Source organism: Ranitomeya imitator, chromosome 5, assembly GCF_032444005.1.
Source record: "Ranitomeya imitator isolate aRanImi1 chromosome 5, aRanImi1.pri, whole genome shotgun sequence".
Taxonomy (NCBI): Eukaryota; Metazoa; Chordata; class Amphibia; order Anura; family Dendrobatidae; genus Ranitomeya; species Ranitomeya imitator.
Genome location: NC_091286.1, coordinates 245623518 through 245641324, shown reverse-complemented (window position 1 = coordinate 245641324; position 17807 = coordinate 245623518). Strand labels below are relative to the sequence as shown.

The following is a 17807-nucleotide window of genomic DNA, read 5'->3' as shown; positions in this document are numbered from 1 at the left end:
CGCAAGAGAAAAAAAAAAGAGGAAATCTACATGTGTTCAAAGAGGCATCTGTTTTAATAGAGTGGCCCATCAAGTTAAAGGGAATCTGTCACTTGGTATTTGCTACTGAGAACAATGAACAAGACACATGTCCAATTAATATAAGTATGTAGCACTTCCCAACTGAACAGTCTACAAGTGCTTCTCACCAACTTAGAATATCATCAAAAAGTTAATGTCAGGTTGCTTTGATAGCGGCCTTCAGCTCGTCTGCATTGTTGGGTCTGGGGTCTCATCTTTCTCTTGACTATACCCCATAGATTCTCTATGGGGTTAAGGTCAGGCGAGTTTGCTGGCCAATCAAGCACAGTGATACTGTTGTTAAACCAGGTATTGGTACTTTTGGCACCAAACGTGTTAAACACCTGTTGTATAGGAAAGAATGGAAGACCAATCGGAATTTAGTATAAAAACCAAAGAAAACAAAGCCCGAACGTGAGGTCAAATAAGTAAACAGTTTCGGATAAAATACCTTCATTAATCGTGGTAAATAGTACTAGAAACACATGAAATGCCTGCACCCTTAATAACACATAGTATAAAAGAATTGGAGATAAAAGTAAATATAAAATATATGATGCATGCGTTCATCCAAAAAACACCTCACCAAGAAGATAATATACAACAATAAAAAATATTAGAGAGTAAAAGACAGATATAAATTGAAAATTGTGAAAAACTGATGCAACGGATTCCTTTTTTTTGCCGGATCAGAGTATGAGGATCTGCCGGCTATGAGAGAGAGATAGAGAGAGATGAGAACAGAGAGAGATCGCAGGATCAGTCGCTGGCCGTTTTTTCGACGGACAGAAAAAACGTTCCTATGTTCGTTTTCTCCGACCGGCGGAAAACAGATTTTTGATGGATCCAGCAAAAAACGGATGAAACGTGAGGCCGTCCATCGCAATCCGGCAGTAATACAAGTCTATGACAAAAAAATGATGTGTGAAAGCAGCCTAAATGTGCACACATTTCATATGTTTGTAGTACTATTTACAACAATTAATAAAGCTATTTTATCTGTAACTAATTTTTTTTAAACTTATTTGACCTCACGTTCGGGCTTTTTTTCTTTGGTTTTTATCTTGATAAAACACAGTGGACCTACACCAGCAGATGACATGGCTCCCCAAACCATGACTGACTGTGGAAACTTCACACTAGACCTCAAGCAGCTTGGATCGTGTGCCTCTCTATTCTTCCTCCAGACTCTGAGTGTCACGCTGTTTACGGCGATAAAGGGGCAGGACGGCGTACTGGACCCGTACCGGTCCCTGCCACTATAAGGGGCCCTGGCTTTCCCTTATCTCATGGGTATTTATGAAGGTTAGGAGGCCTGAGCCAGCAGTATATCCCTGTCTCCTGTGCAGGCCCTATCAGTGACCCCCTCTCCCCCCAAGAGGTGGACTGCACCAGTGTATAAATATCACAATAAACAGGGTATACAGACAAGGTAAAGGAAAACCACACTTAGCTTAATGCTGCAAGGCACAGCACAGCAGGAAGAAACACCAGATACAATGGACACAGCTGTAGAACAACAGTTCCCAGCTAGCTCCTACTCCCGACTTGGTCACTGAAGAATGAAATATCACTGACAGTCAGCTGATGAACCAGGTGACCTCTTAAAGGATGGAGGGAGTGGTCACAACAAACATCAGCTGACCCAGCAGCAATGCAATAACATCAGCGGGGGGGGGGGGGGGGGAATTGGGAACTGCATTAACCCACAATGACCAGAAAGGAAAAAAGGTCTTAAACTGAGGCAAACCAGGTCTGCCACAAATCCAAAATTGGATTGTGACACTGGGACTTTGATTTCCAAATGAAATGCAAAATTTCCTTTCATCTGAAAACACCACCTTGGACCACTGAGCAACAATCCAGTTCTTTTTCTCCTTGGCCGAGGTGAGACGCTTCTGGAGTTGTCTATTGGTCATGAGTGGCTTGACACAAGGAATGTGACACTTGTAGCCCATGTCCTGGATACGTCTATGTGTGGTGGCTCTTTAAGCAATGACTCCAGCAGCAGTCCACGCCTTGTGAATCTCCTCCAAATTTTTGAATGGCCTTCTGTTAATCCTTTCAAGGCTGCGGTTATCCCGGTTGCTTGTGCACCTTTTTCTACCACACTTTTCCTTCCGCACAACTTTCCATTAATATGCTTGGATATAGCACTCTGTGAACAGCCAGCTTCTTTATCAATAACTTTTTGTGGCTTACTCTTCTTGTGGAGTGTGTCAATGACTGCCTTCTGGACATCTGTCAAGTCAGCAGTCTTCCCCATGATTGTAGAGCCTACTGAAACAACCTAATAGACCTTTTTTAAATGCTTAGGAAGCTTTTGCAGGTGGTTTTCGCTCATTATTCTAATTTACTGAGATAATGACTTTTGGGTTTTCATTGGCTGTAAGCCATAATCATCAAGGTTATCAGAAATAAACACGTGAAATAGATCACTGTTTGTAATGACTATATAATATACGAGTTTCACTTTTTAAAGAACTGAAATAAATTAACCTTTTTTGAGGATATTCTAGTTTAGTGAGAAGAACTTGTATATACACTTTTTAAAAGCGGTGAGGAAACCTCAAAAAATGAAGTGATAATTTTAACCCCATCAATCTTTATTGAATATTGTAAAGATTTAATAATTAAAAGGTACTAAAAACAGAAATGCCTCCAAAGATACTGAGGCTGACAGTATGACAAATATCACAAATGTTATAAGTTATGAATTCCAAAATCACTGATTACCGTACATGCCAGTATTAATACTCAAGTGGCTATTACATATACCATTTGTAACAGCATTTTAATATAGTGGATGAAATAATTCCAGAAAATGACAGTTATAGTAAGTAGTTTCTAATTAAGGCTCCTAATATTGAGTCACAACGATGTACATAAGGCAATGTGATGATAGGCTGGTAATGTCCAAATTTATAGCAGATCATAATAGGTATAAGAACACAATAATCTAAAAAGGTGTCAATATCAGGGATAATAAAATTATTGCACATAGCCAATAAAAATAAAGTGACAATGATCACTATAATGAAGTGCAATAGTAAAGAGTGTCTGTCCTCGAGTCGACAAAACACTATATGTATAAGGAATATGGTGCAATAGAAAATTCCAACAATAGGAACTGAAAACTACAAGTATAGATGTGGTATGAAACCACTGCCAGTGTCAGACGCAGCGCCTTTCACCCCGACGCGCGTTTCACCTCGCTTCTTCCTAGGGACATCATCGGAGAACAGCGTAATGTTGAGACAGAAACCCCTATTCAAATAATGTACAATTGACTGTGCTGATTACTGCAGTTTTGATAAAATCCCAGCTTTATGTGCTGCAGCTATGGCAGTTATCTAAATGCTGAGCTCTGGAAAATCCCACCCCCACCACTGACTGACCGCTTTCTGTGCATGCGATGCATAAGCAGCGATCAGTAGTCAAGGCGAGACTTAAAGAGATCATAAATACTACCTGGCAGCAGGTTTACTAGTTATCTAGTGATACTCTACTGCTGATAAAACAGAAAGCAGCCCAATAAGTGATACATTGCTGAAATCAAAGTCTCTGTCTCCACATCATGGTGCTCTGAAATTAAGTAGCAAAAACCTGGTTACAAATTGTATTTAAAGGGTTATTTCCAATCTTTAGGATAATCCATCAGTGTGTGATCTGTGGCATTCAACCCTTTGAACCCCCACCAATCTGCAGATGAAAGGCCACGGTGCTTAACCCTTATCCGGCTGAATAGGTACAATTGTAACTATTCCGTTTTAAAATTGCAATAACTTTTTTTTGAAAAGACGTAGAGGGCTGAAATTTCGTGACATCTCTACATTTTTGGTCCAGAATATATTGGCCAAATTTCAATAAAATATCTCCACCCGCTTCCGAGATAAGGGGTCGAGATCTTTTTGCATCCATAACAAGCTGCATAGGTACAAATGTACCTCATATATTTTGAATGAAGATAATGCAAGGGAAAAAGCATAAATTTTTTTTTAATGATAATGCTATTTAACTATTATAAACAAGTAAAAAACTGTTCATTTACATTATAAAAGAAAATGTAAGAAACTTTTTTTTATTGATTTTCTTTGCAAGTAATGCATGTTGGCTTTGCTACAGAGTGTTCATCGCAAATGGGTTTCACACAAACCACACAAGACTTTCTAGTCTTGCGTTGTTTTCGCCTCAGGTCTCTGCAGACATAGCAACTACCAACAACAGGGGAGGGTCCACGACTACCATGAGGTATTTTGGGGCCAGCTGCTGGCTGCGATGCTACCACAATGCATCGTCCAAGCACCATTTCTACTGCACCTCGAAGAAAATGGTTTCTCATTATCATTTTGTTTGTACTACGATCTTCAATTGCAATCATACACAGCTGATTTGCGAGATCTTTCAGGAACTTTCTTCGTTGATCCTTTGCCCTGAAGCTTGGATTGTGTTCTCTGTAGATGATGTAGGATGCTAACCCACTGACATCAATCATATTGTAGAAAAATGCCAAAGTCCAACGTGATGTTCGTCGTTTCACAGTGTACTCTCCCAACATTTTATCCATAACATCAACGCCACCTTTTGTTATGTTGTAGTATTTTATTATCTCTGGCTTGGCTGCTAGTGTCTCTTCAACTTCTCCCGTCATGTGCATAGATGATAGAAGCACGACTGATTTGTTCTTCTTTGGTACATATGAACAGACTGTTGCATCATGATTGTAGGCAAAATTTGTCGAGTATACAGGCCTTTCTTTGGCAGGCTGCATGTTGTTAGGTAGGAACCTTTTGTTTTTTCTCACTGTACCAACTAGTGTCATGTTCCAGGAGTTCAATACCTTAGCTAGTTCCATGGTTGTAAAGAAGTTATCGGTGGTGACATTTCTTCCAGAGCCTTTATACGAGCTCACTAGGTCCAATACTGTTCGTTCTCCAATGTTTACTTGTCGAGGACCATCAGTTGGTTTCCCAGTGTAGAGCTGACCTTGTAAAGGGTAGGCATTTGATGAGTCACAAGCCCAGAAAATCTTTATGCCATATTTAGCTGGTTTTGAAGGTATATACTGGGTAAATTTAGTATGACCTCTAAATGGAAATAATTGCTCGTCGACGGTGATACAATGATATGGCTTGTAGGCTCTCTCCAGATTACTGTTCAGCATTGTCCAGATGTCCCGTATTGGTGCAGCTTTATCTGTTTGCACACGTTCTGCACGTGTATTTTCGTTGTCAAACCTGATAAATCTGAGTATCATCTTGAAGCGGTCACGAGACATGGCTGCACGTATAAGAGGCAGAGCAGCAACATTCCACATTTCCTCCAGATTCTCTTTGTTGGCTCTGTGCACACCAGCAGCAATCAGTATGCCCAAAAATGCATGAAGTTCAGTTTCAGTAAATTGCTTGAATGTTTTTTGTGGTGGCCGTTTGGAAGAATCAGGAAAACGTTGTACCAGTTCGTTGTTGTAAGCATCACAAACTCTCTTGGCCTTTCGATTCGTTTCCCGTAATATGATGTCACACATCTCGGGAGTCATGATGGACTTGAATAGCTCTTTTGCTGTATATAGGTTGCTGATTGCTGCAGGGCCACCTCTTTGTCGTAGGACATTACGAGATTTTGTTTGTGCATTTGGCAGTGGATTACTGCACCATTGAGTTTCATCCTTAGCAGTCCAAATGTCGCCTGCACTTTGAGGCACAGAATCATCCTCAACACTTTCGTCTGATTCGTATTCATTTTCATGCTCTATGACCATTTCTTGTTCAATGTCTGAATCTTCTTCAGTAACATCCACTTGTGGTACATAGTTTTCATCATCAGATGGAACATATGGTTCATCCTCATGCTCAGAATCAGATTCTTCTAGCATTCGCATTATTTCGTCAGCTGTAAATCTGTAAATATGAAAAAATGTAAAATAAATAATTTTCCGAAATACTACATTATTGGCTTTTCACAAAATTATACTAACCTGCAAACACGTTTTCTTGGATTATGGCGGAAACTAGATCCAGCATTACTATCACTCATGATGACTTGCTAGATGAATTTTGGCTTCGTATTTTGTGCTGAATATAAATAAAACATCGTAAAACAATATGTAGATACTAATTATTATCCATTTTTCGTATAAAAATTATACCTATAGTGATAAGTTTCATACAAAATATATGTAAGCCAAGTCCAGGCTGAAAGACAATTTGACTGTTCTGTCCCCACATAATGAGAATAAAGGTATAACTGGCTGTTAGATGCTGTGAGACTTTCCTACCTTCGTTTCCAAGAAATTGAAGACTTCACAAGCCTAGAAATGTGTGCTCACAGCAATGAGATGAACAGCAAAATGGCTAATGAGAGGAGGGAGGCAGGAAGACAAGTAGAAGCCACTCCCAGTTTGAATTAACTTAATTGACAGCAACATAAGTGACCAGTAACAACACTGAACAATAGATATCAGCATAACATTTGTAGCTGAATGAACTTTAGTTTCTGAAACCAAGTAAAGTCTTCCCACAGTGGAGGTATATGTGAAGGTACAATTGTACCTATGCAGCCTGTTAAGGTTGTAAAATTATGCAGCCTGACAAGGGTTAACTGAATTAGATACAGCCAAGTGAGTAAATATGGATGTGCTTGGTACTGCAGCTCAGGTACAAGACAAGTTGTGACGGGGCTCAGGAGAAAATATAGCACAAGGTAACATGTAACACATCAATGTAAATGGCTGAAATGCCTCCTGACATTTGAGTAAGACCCTTGCTGTGGGAATGGTTGTGAGGGATCCACCTACATGTTAGCTCTGCCCTAATAGAGCATTATAGGAGATTTCTGGATAGGTTGGAGTGGCAGACAACAGTATATGGCAACAAAAATGTATACAGAAATCTCATTTCACAGTCACATATCCAAGTTCCTAATATCCTAGAAATTGGAACCTTTTTAACATTGTAAACGCAAATAAAAAGCCAATTGAGCACCAAGTTGACTACACAAGTTTCTATTAGAAAAGTTATCCAGAAACCAGGTCGAAAACGATCTGCGTAATAATGATCACACATGATACCTGCCAAATGTCACCTGAGTTTGGTCATTCGGACATTTTTGAGGGACATAAAACTAAAACCAGAAGGTTAGTAACTGTAAATAACCTGCCTCTATATACTTTTAGTCTAACAAGTTTTTGCAAGCTCCTGAAAATTATGGATTGTTGAAATTCATATCAGTCCCTTTCCCCAACAGTTGAGTCAATTTCAGAGGAAATCAGTAACTTATCAGTAAGTTTTTGGAATGTAGAACCAAGCCTACAAGAATCAATAAAAAACATAAATAAGTATACCTGTTCTGAGAGGAACAGGACAAACTCTAGTGTCAACTATTGGACGTAGCAAACCTAAAAGTCAATATCAACCCTTTGAAGGAACATGCCATATGATTTAGGATAAGCCGCCAAACAGAAATTCCATCTACTCTCATCAGTGCAAAGCAGGAGAACAGATTTAGGAAGGAGACAGGTCCTGACAGGAGGTGTAAGAGGTAGAGCTTTCCCCTTCTGGAGAGTGCTAAATAGGTGTAGCGAGATCACAATCTAATTCCCCCAAGAACGAAAAAAGGAAATAGCCTCTTCAGAGAGGAAAAGGACTGGATCTCTAGTGCCACCTAGAAACTCAGGATTGCTAACATGCTTACCACAGTGTTACTGAATATGTAGAAGATGTCTCTCCTTGTGGAGACTGCCAAGCTGGTGTAAGGAGACTTATAGGCCATGCACTGCTCCTTTGAGAAATTATTGAGGAAACAAATCCTAAACATCAATATTGACCCTTTTACGAGCCTATAAAAAAGCCACAACAGACAATTTGCAGGCTTGTTTTGGGGTTGTCCGCCCTCAATTAGAGACTTATAGGCCATGAAATATTACTCTGAAAATGTAAAATATGGAAAAAGTCTCTTCACAGAAGAAGAGGTCAGGAACTTTAGTGGTATTGAGAATCCATGATTACAGTGTACAGTAACACATATACTTCTAGGCATCCAATGGGTTAAATCCTCAGTGTTTCTACCCAAACATCATGGTAAACCCGGAAAAACGGAGCGGCAACTTTCTGTTAAATGTGACTGGGGGTCGGAGAAGCCATATTAAACAGCAATAGGATGTCTTTCACCAGATTTACACCTCCATTAACTTAATGCAGATGCAGGATGGGAAATTTGTGATATACCGTAGTTTATATCCCACCTCCAGTAGCACCATTGTCCAGTACTAGATATAATCTAACCAGGAGGTATACGTGTAGTATGCATTTCACTCCCTAAGGTCAATGGCTTGCACAAGGTTATGAGACAACAACAATACCATGGATCTCTGTTTTAATGATAGTGGCGGCCATTGATGATTGTCTAGGTCCCATGACGGTTAGCCCTAAGTGTGTGAGTAGCAGTCATGCCTACAGAACAATGGCCATAAAGCAGTGCAGTCCTTATGCCGCCCATCCATCTCTCTGGTCAGATACTTTATTATACCTACCCTTGTGAAAGGTAATGCTGCTCCCAAGCCAACCTAACTTCAGATAGGCAAGTAAAGGTCTCCATTACAAGTGATCAGGGAAGGTGTACATTCGAAACACTGGCTTCCTATGGGGCAAAGGTCCTACTATGCAGCATAAATGCAACAACATGGACGGAAGTACTGTACTTACTTCTTATTTGCCTTTTTATTTCCTTTGCAGGATCCAACCAATTCTACAATGGAAAAAAAACAGAAAACTGTAAGAAAAAAAAAAAACATTCTAAACCAAGCACCAATGTGGCCTGACCTGCATGTAGTAGACTTCACCAGATTGAGTTACAATTCAGAAGGTTTAATACGAGGCCACAATCACACAGCAGTTTCTGTCACACATGTTCTGTCCATATATTTATGTGTAGGGTTCACGGGTCAGAAGAAAAAGAATCAAATCAAAAAGAATCAAAGTCGTCCATTAGAGTGAACTGATCAGCAAAAAGAAACAGACAGCACTCTGATGCCATCTGAGAGCTTCCTACTTTTCACCATGTAATTGGTTATTGGCCTCACTGGCCACGTACTATTAGTAATTGGCTGCAGCGGTTAAGTGATGGGGGAGATTTGTGTGCAACATCTCATTCCCTGGTCAATGGGGACCAAAAACTAACAAAACATAGGCTAGAGTGCTGGGATGTAGGAGCATTTAAAGGGAATCTGTCACCAGGCTCTTGTTACCCCATCTGAGAGCAGCATGATATAGAGACAGAGACCCTTATTGCAGCGATGTATCACTTACTGGGCTGCTTGCTGCAGTTTTGATAAAATCAAATGTATCTGCTGCAGACCTAACAGTTCTCTGAATGCTGATCTATGTAAAACCCCGCCCACACCACTGTAGGCAAGTTTCTGTAGACACTCTGCATAGGCAGAAAGCAGTGGTGGGGGAGGGGTTATATGAAGCTCACAAAGATGGAGGCCTACATGGCAACAGGTTTACTAGTCATCCAGTAATAAAATCACTATTTTATTAGTGTTAGAATATCAAAACTAGAGTAAGGAGCCCAGTAAGTGACATTGCTCAAATCAGGGTCTCTCCCCTCTACATTATCCAACTCTAAGATTTGGTGGCAAAAAGCTGGCGATTTCCTTTAAATGTAGGCAATACTTTATTTTTTATATTTTAAAAATGACCCTTCTTATTTTTTAAATGTCAGACCTTCACTGCATAAGGGTTTGGACTATAGCACCTATCCACAAAGAAGTGACAAATGTTTGGTCGCTCCACATAGGTTTTGTTGGTTGTCTTTACAGTGTACATTATATATCATTTTTGCTTTCCATTTTTTTTCACCTTTGTGTTATTTAAAAACACTAATAAATAACGGTTAAAAAAGATTACATATAACATTTACTAGCCAAACTGACTGGTTGCTGTGATTCATGTTAACTAGCCACAGACGGTGTCCACGTATGAGGTCTCTGTGGTAAGTGTACACAATTGTTTATGAGCGGGTACTCCTCAAAAAAGTTCAGGGTATGTTCCCACGGTCAGTAAATGCTGAGGGTTGGATGTTGCTTACTTAAGCAGCGTCAAACCCGCAGTGTCCAGATGTTACAGCATAGTGGATGGGATTTCAAGAAATCTCATGTCCACTATGCGTGCACTGACACCCATGGCTCACCTGCGGAGATGGACTTGTGGCGCGTCTTTCCAGGCTGCAGCATGTCTATTTATCTTGTGGAGATGCTCAGTCTCCGCAAGGTAAATATCACCCGTACGTAATGTATTAGAAGGCATATGACCCATTGGTCCAAAACTCACTATTTGTAGCTTTAGGTGGTCTCAAAAATCCCATTGCCGCCGCCTGCCCTCACTGTTATTAGCATCAGCAGTCGTCAGCTGATGGGAGCAGTAGTCCCATCAGCCAACACCAGTGTCCAGAGGTAAACTTTAGACCTCCAATCACAGATGTGGGCTCACGCTGTCATTTGACAGCATGGAAACCGCAGCTGTCTGACCGGCGGTGATGATTTTACCACCAATCAGAAGTGGTGTTTGCTGCATTGTCATGCACAAGACAGTGCGACAAACACCTGGTGTTCAGGGGGCTGAACCCGAACTTCCTGGTGAAGGCCGGGTTCGGTGTCCGTGCCTGAACAGGTGTTTGGTACGGATGCAAAACTTTACTGTTTGGGTTCCACCATCTCTAGTTAAGAGTTTCTTTAACGTTTTAGTATGGCATGTCAAATACAGGCAAATACAAATATGCAGGACTTAACGGGTCATTCCGATCTTCATAAATTGGTATTGTCGGATAGCACAAGCAGCTCTGCAATGTACTGTTTATTAATATCTCCAAAACGGCTGGACATTTAAACACTTCTTTTGCATACAGCACATTTCCTAGGTGACTGGCCACCACTGCTGTCCATCAGAGGTGAACGAACATGCACAGTGCTTACAAGTCTTTTTCTACGGAGCTTGTTAGCGCTGCACTGAAGTCGGCTGGGATCTCCATCTCATACTCCTGGGCCAGCTTCAGTACAGCGATTACAATCTAAACAGCAGTGGTGGTTGGTCGCCTAGGCAATGAGCTGTAAGAAAAAAATAAAAAGTTAACTGAAGAATTGCTGAAAACGTTAACAGTACATTGCAAAAGTGCTGCTGTCCAACAACCCTCTCCTATGAAGATGGGAATAAGCGTTTCAGAAGCCACATCTATCAGCTGGACAGAATATTGACGTCAGGGGTTGCAGAGATCCTCATCTTCTTCTGCGCTCTTACAATGGAGTGTGGTGCCACACACAAGAGTGCCTGGCATTCCGCTTACCCACTCCGCAGCTGCAATCCACACAACAGCTGGCTCATAAATGGGTCACTGTACTGACTGCACTGGGACAAGTGAGACACAGCATTCAGCACAGCATCGGCTGAAGGTCACAGAAGTAAGGCAATCTAATCGAGGAAGGCAGGAAAAACTGAAGCAGAGGGGATCAGTGCCATGAAAGAAAACACATTTTTGTGTATAGTAATACTCTGAACAAGTCACATAAATGGAAGGAAAATAAACACAAGACCCTCATAACAGCATCGCACCGAGAAGCCCACCAGAGCACTGACGTGGCATCCGCATATGAGCAAGTGAAGAGATTCCCCCAGGAAAAATCAGGCAAGAATATGTTCAGGCAAAGGACTGGAATTTACAGCATCTCAGTAAGGAAGAGACACAAACTAGAAACACTAATGCAACACACAGGGAATAAACCTTTAATGGCAACATCAGCAGATTTAGACTTGGGATCAGCACAGACAAAGAAAAAATTCTGCAGTGGATTTGTCTGCTAGTCCAGGGCAAAACCTGCATGTCTTAAATGAGGATTTCACGCTTTCCAGGGTACAATCGGAGGCAACACCCAGAAGGAATAAGCCTCATACAGAGCATGGTGTAAATGGACGGCAGACGGTTTACTTCCAAAAGGTCGGAGCTTTGCTGCAAACATTGGATGCAGAACGTCAGCGTCATAATAAAATGCATATGCTGGAACTGAAGGACTGAGATGGACCCCTGACACTGAAGATCAGATCCAGGGGTGAATGCAGTTAATGAACCGGAGTCTGGCAATGTAGCCTAAGTGAGGCTTATTGCCATCCATGTATGTTCCCCTCTCACTGGTGGCCTAATTCATTTACTCTAAAATCTCTGTCCAAGCAGTAATGGGAATCAGCTGCCCATGAGCTAGACTCCTAGTCAGCTGGTGCTTGCACACAGTATCCCCTAAAAACAGGCAGAGCTGCGGTATAAAGCAATAGGATCAGACGCTAGCGACAAGGTGACCAATACAGAAAGGCAGGAGCTAGCATGCCACCAGGTAGACCTTGTCACTTTAGGGCTTTTGCACATGTCGATAAGGCTACTTTCACACATCAGGTTTTCATTGTCAGGCTGAATCCGGCTAATTTTCAAAAAAACGTATCAGGCGAATGTTGCCACCGGATCAGGTTTTTTTCCCATAGTGTTAGTATTAGTATTAGTGTCAGATTGCACCGGATGACACTGCGTTTCGTCCAGATCCGGCAAATCTGCCACTTCCGGTTTCTTGAAAAAACATCCATAGCAATGTTTTTTGTCTCCAGCGAAAAAGCCTGAAGCGCCGGATCTGGTGCTTCCGGCTGTTTACTAGAATGGAAGCTTATGGGAGCCAGAAAGTGCCGGATCCGGATAAAGGCAGATCCGACGGCCTGATCCGGTTTTTTAAACTGAGCATGCTCCCAAAAAATTTTTTATCCAATAATCTAGTGAGGCTAGCCGGATCCGTCAAAAAAAACGGATCCGTCGCATCAGTTTTTCACAATCTGCGCCGGATCCCGTTTTTCCAACATTCGCCGGATTTAGCCCGACACTGAAAACCTGATGTGTGAAAGTAGCCTAAGAGGTCACCACTAGGCCAAGTTCCCACAATGAAGGTTTCATAAGTCTTTTTTCTGCAGCGTATGATCATGCCATACTATGGTTCCACAGAGTGAGTATGTATGTATGTATGTATATACTAGATGGAGGCCCGATTCTAACGCATCAGGTATTCTAGAATATGTATGTATGTATGTATGTATGTATGTATGTATGTATGTATGTATGTATATAGCAGCCACATAGTATATAGCACAGGCCACGTAGTACAGGTCCTTCTCAAAAAATTAGCATATAGTGTTAAATTTCATTATTTACCATAATGTAATGATTACAATTAAACTTTCATATATTATAGATTCATTATCCACCAACTGAAATTTGTCAGGTCTTTTATTGTTTTAATACTGATGATTTTGGCATACAACTCCTGATAACCCAAAAAACCTGTCTCAATAAATTAGCATATTTCACCCATCCAATCAAATAAAAGTGTTTTTTAATAACAAACAAAAAAACCATCAAATAATAATGTTCAGTTATGCACTCAATACTTGGTCGGGAATCCTTTGGCAGAAATGACTGCTTCAATGCGGCGTGGCATGGAGGCAATCAGCCTGTGACACTGCTGAGATGTTATGGAGGCCCAGGATGCTTCAATAGCGGCCTTAAGCTCATCCAGAGTGTTGGGTCTTGCGTCTCTCAACTTTCTCTTCACAATATCCCACAGATTCTCTATGGGGTTCAGGTCAGGAGAGTTGGCAGGCCAATTGAGCACAGTAATACCATGGTCAGTAAACCATTTACCAGTGGTTTTGGCACTGTGAGCAGGTGCCAGGTCGTGCTGAAAAATGAAATCTTCATCTCCATAAAGCATTTCAGCCGATGGAAGCATGAAGTGCTCCAAAATCTCCTGATAGCTAGCTGCATTGACCCTGCCCTTGATGAAACGCAGTGGACCAACACCAGCAGCTGACATGGCACCCCACACCATCACTGACTGTGGGTACTTGACACTGGACTTCAGGCATTTTGGCATTTCCTTCTCCCCAGTCTTCCTCCAGACTCTGGCACCTTGATTTCCGAATGACATGCAAAATTTGCTTTCATCAGAAAAAAGTACTTGGGACCACTTAGCAACAGTCCAGTGCTGCTTCTCTGTAGCCCAGGTCAGGCACCTCTGCCGCTGTTTATGGTTCAAAAATGGCTTTACCTGGGGAATGCGGCACCTGTAGCCCATTTCCTGCACACGCCTGTGCACGGTGGCTCTGGATGTTTCCACACCAGACTCAGTCCACTGCTTCCTCAGGTTCCCCAAGGTCTGGAATCGGTCCTTCTCCACAATCTTCCTCAGGGTCCGGTCTCCTCTTCTCGTTGTACAGCGTTTTCTGCCACATTGTTTCCTTCCAACAGACTTACCATTGAGGTGCCTTGATACAGCACTCTGGGAACAGCCTATTTGTTGAGAAATTTCTTTCTGGGTCTTACCCTCTTGCTTGAGGGTGTCAATGATGGCCTTCTTGACATCTGTCAGGTCGCTAGTCTTACCCATGATGGGGGTTTTGAGTAATGAACCAGGCAGGGAGTTTATAAAAGCCTCAGGGTACCGTCACACAGTGAAATTTTGATCGCTACGACGGCACGATTTGTGACGTTCGAGCGATATATCTGTGACGTTCGAGCGATATCGCAATGTCTGACACGCTCCTGCGATCAGGGACCCCGCTGAGAATCGTATGTCGTAGCAGATCGTTTGAAACTTTCTTTCGTCGTCTAGTGTCCCGCTGTGGCGGCATGATCGCATGGTGTAACATATATCGTATACGATGTGCGCATAGTAACCAACGGCTTCTACATCGCACATACGTCATGAAATTATCGCTCCAGCGTCGTACATTGCAAAGTGTGACAGCAGTCTACGACGCTGGAGCGATATTGTTACGACGCTGGAGCGTCACGGATCGTACCGTTGTAGCGATCAAAATTTCACTGTGTGACGGTACCCTCAGGTATCTTTTGCATGTGTTTAGAGTTAATTAGTTGATTCAGAAGATTAGGGTAATAGGTCGTTTAGAGAACCTTTTCTTGATATGCTAATTTATTGAGACAGGTTTTTTGGGTTATCAGGAGTTGTATGCCAAAATCATCAGTATTAAAACAATAAAAGACCTGACAAATTTCAGTTGGTGGATAATGAATCTATAATATATGAAAGTTTAATTGTAATCATTACATTATGGTAAATAATGAAATTTAACACTATATGCTAATTTTTTGAGAAGGACCTGTATATAGGAGCCATGTAGTATCGTTACTGACGGCATTAACCCTGTGTGAGCGGTGACTGGAGGGGAGTATGTGGGCGCCGGGCACTGACTGTGGGGAGTAAGGAGCAGCCATTTTCTTCTGGACTGTGCCCGTCGCTGATTGGTCGTGGCTATTTTGACCAATGAATATCCGTGACAGAAAGACAGACAGAAGGACAGACAGAAAGACCGAAGTGACCCTTAGACAATTATATAGTAGATATCTACATACAAATGAAAGAAAAACGGGCAGCTGATTAACGGATCCATTTTCCATAGACTTCAATGTAAAACAAAATGGATACAGCAGAGATCAGTTTATTTAAAAAACGGACTAAAGTTGTGTCTGAACGACTTTTTTGCCAACAGATTGCTGCTGGGTCCGTTCTAACTTATCACTTCTGGACATGTGAACTTAGCCCAAGTGTGTACAATGAGAAGCCGAGGCTAATTATTACTTTAAATGATCCTGCTAATGTTAAAGGGGATGTCAAATGCCTTCTAAATGAGTGATCACAATAAAAACATTGGACAATAAGGACAACATACTACCACGGCAGCAAATCTGACAAAAGCCAATTAAGAGCAGGGCAATCTGGGACACCAACCCTCACAGACAGACCTGACCCACATTAAACTACCACGAAGTTACCTCGGACTTGTAGGTGTGGACACACTATTTATGGATGAGAAATGAGGAAGAAACGACCCTTATGTTATTCACATGATTTATTTCTGCGCCAATACTATACAGAATTATTCTTCGTACCTTCTGTTCTGCGTTATTGTAGATCAGTCCAAAATAATCCGTCTCCAATAGGTTGAGGTGCTCACAGACCTTCACAAATAATGACTGGCCTTTTGCACGTTTCTGAAAAAGAAAGAGGTAGCAGTCATCTATCTGCTCTGGTGTTAGGCTTACCATGCAAATGGATGTGTTACAAAGAACTAGAAACCTGTTCTGTTCAACTGTCCATGCCTTACATGAGTATGGTCTCTAGGGGTGATGGTGATGAGGAGTGTGTGGAACCTATTAGTATCTGTACAGACTTAGAACACTTCACTTGTTATTTATCATAACTTTCTTCTACCTAATGCGTGCGTGCGTGCGTGCGTGCGTGTGTATGTATGTGTGTGTGTTGTATGGATACATTTGTCCAATTGTTGCTTCACTATTTGGATTGCACATCTGAGTAACTTAAGCTTTGGAGCGATCAGGTGTAGGGGTGTGTGTGTGTGTGTGTGTGTGTGTGTGTGTGTGTGTGTGTGTGTGTATGCGCGTGATGTGTGTATGTATGTGTGTGTATGCATGCATATGTGTGCATGCTTGTGTGTATACGCGTGTGTACACACATACATGTAAATATATACGTACACACACACACACAAGCATATCCATTTGCGCACGCGCGCACACACACACGCGCGAACCGAGGTCTTGAATATTTCTAGCAGACAAAAATAAATCCTATTGCCATGGAAACAAGTATGAATTGTGACAAGTGAATGTGCCAAGTTCTAGCAAAAAAAAGTGGTCATTTTGAAATTGTGATTGAGGAAAGGCCACCATGTCAGGTAAATATTGGAACATTGCGCCCGCCCACAAGTCTTCTGTTGCCCTGCAAAAACTCAATGAAATCAGCTCTGCTATTGTCAATTATTGGCCATATTCTCCTGATTTGGCCACACAAAAAAAAAGAAAGAAAAAGATGGTTATTGATGCTGTGCAGTCGTGGTTGGGGGAACAGGATAACTTTTTATTTTAAATAAAGGATTAGACTTTTTTGATCGATGCATTAAACGTACAGAGTTGAAAGGTGTTTATGTTGAATACAATTTTATTACTTGGGGGGGGGGGGGAATAATTTTCTCTCGCGGCAAGGCCAACTATACATCAATATAAGTGTCCATATATTGACAAAACTAGGGGATTAGCTGACAGGATCACCATCTCCTGGGCTAGGTGGGCGCTTCTCAGCACAGTTCATGTCACACAGGTTTGATACAATTGGCCACAATCAGTATTGGTTCAGTACAACAGGAAACTATGTAGGATACTAAATAATTCCCTCGCTGGTTGCTAACCACACAGGCAAAATCCTGCCTCCCCGAAGCCGGGCCTTGTACACAGCTCCTAAATAGTGATGAGCGAGTGTGCTCGTTACTCTAGTTTTCCGAGCATGCTCTGGTGTTCTCCGAGTATATTGGGCGTGCTCGTATATTATGCTTGTGTCCAGGCAGCTGCATGATTTGCGGCTGCTAGAAAGCCTGAATACATGTGGGGATTCCCTAACAAACAAGACAACCCCCACATGTATTCAGGTTGTCTAGCTGCCGCCAATCACGCAGCTGCGGGGACACAATCTACGAGCACGCCCAAGATACTCGGAGATCACCCGAGCATGCTCGGAAAACTCGAGTAACGAGCACACTTGCTCATCACTACTCCTAATCAAACAGTTGCTTTACTCACATTTACCCTCACTTTCTTTCATCCTCCCTCACCCCCATTTTTTTTTCTTT

General features: G+C 41.8%; 1 protein-coding gene across 24 annotated transcripts in view; it reads right to left on the bottom strand.

Moving 5' to 3' along the window:
- The window catches only part of EPB41L2 (erythrocyte membrane protein band 4.1 like 2), a 224698-nt gene that overhangs the window by 109658 nt on the left and 97233 nt on the right, over positions 1 to 17807 (bottom strand). For all 24 annotated transcript variants that reach the window (XM_069726031.1, XM_069726020.1, XM_069726029.1 and 21 more), the window contains 2 exons: positions 16054 to 16155; positions 8763 to 8805 (listed from right to left, as the gene is read on the bottom strand). In XM_069726031.1, coding sequence (XP_069582132.1) covers positions 8763 to 8805; positions 16054 to 16155 — 145 coding nt within the window. The remainder of the gene's footprint in view (positions 1 to 8762; positions 8806 to 16053; positions 16156 to 17807) is intronic.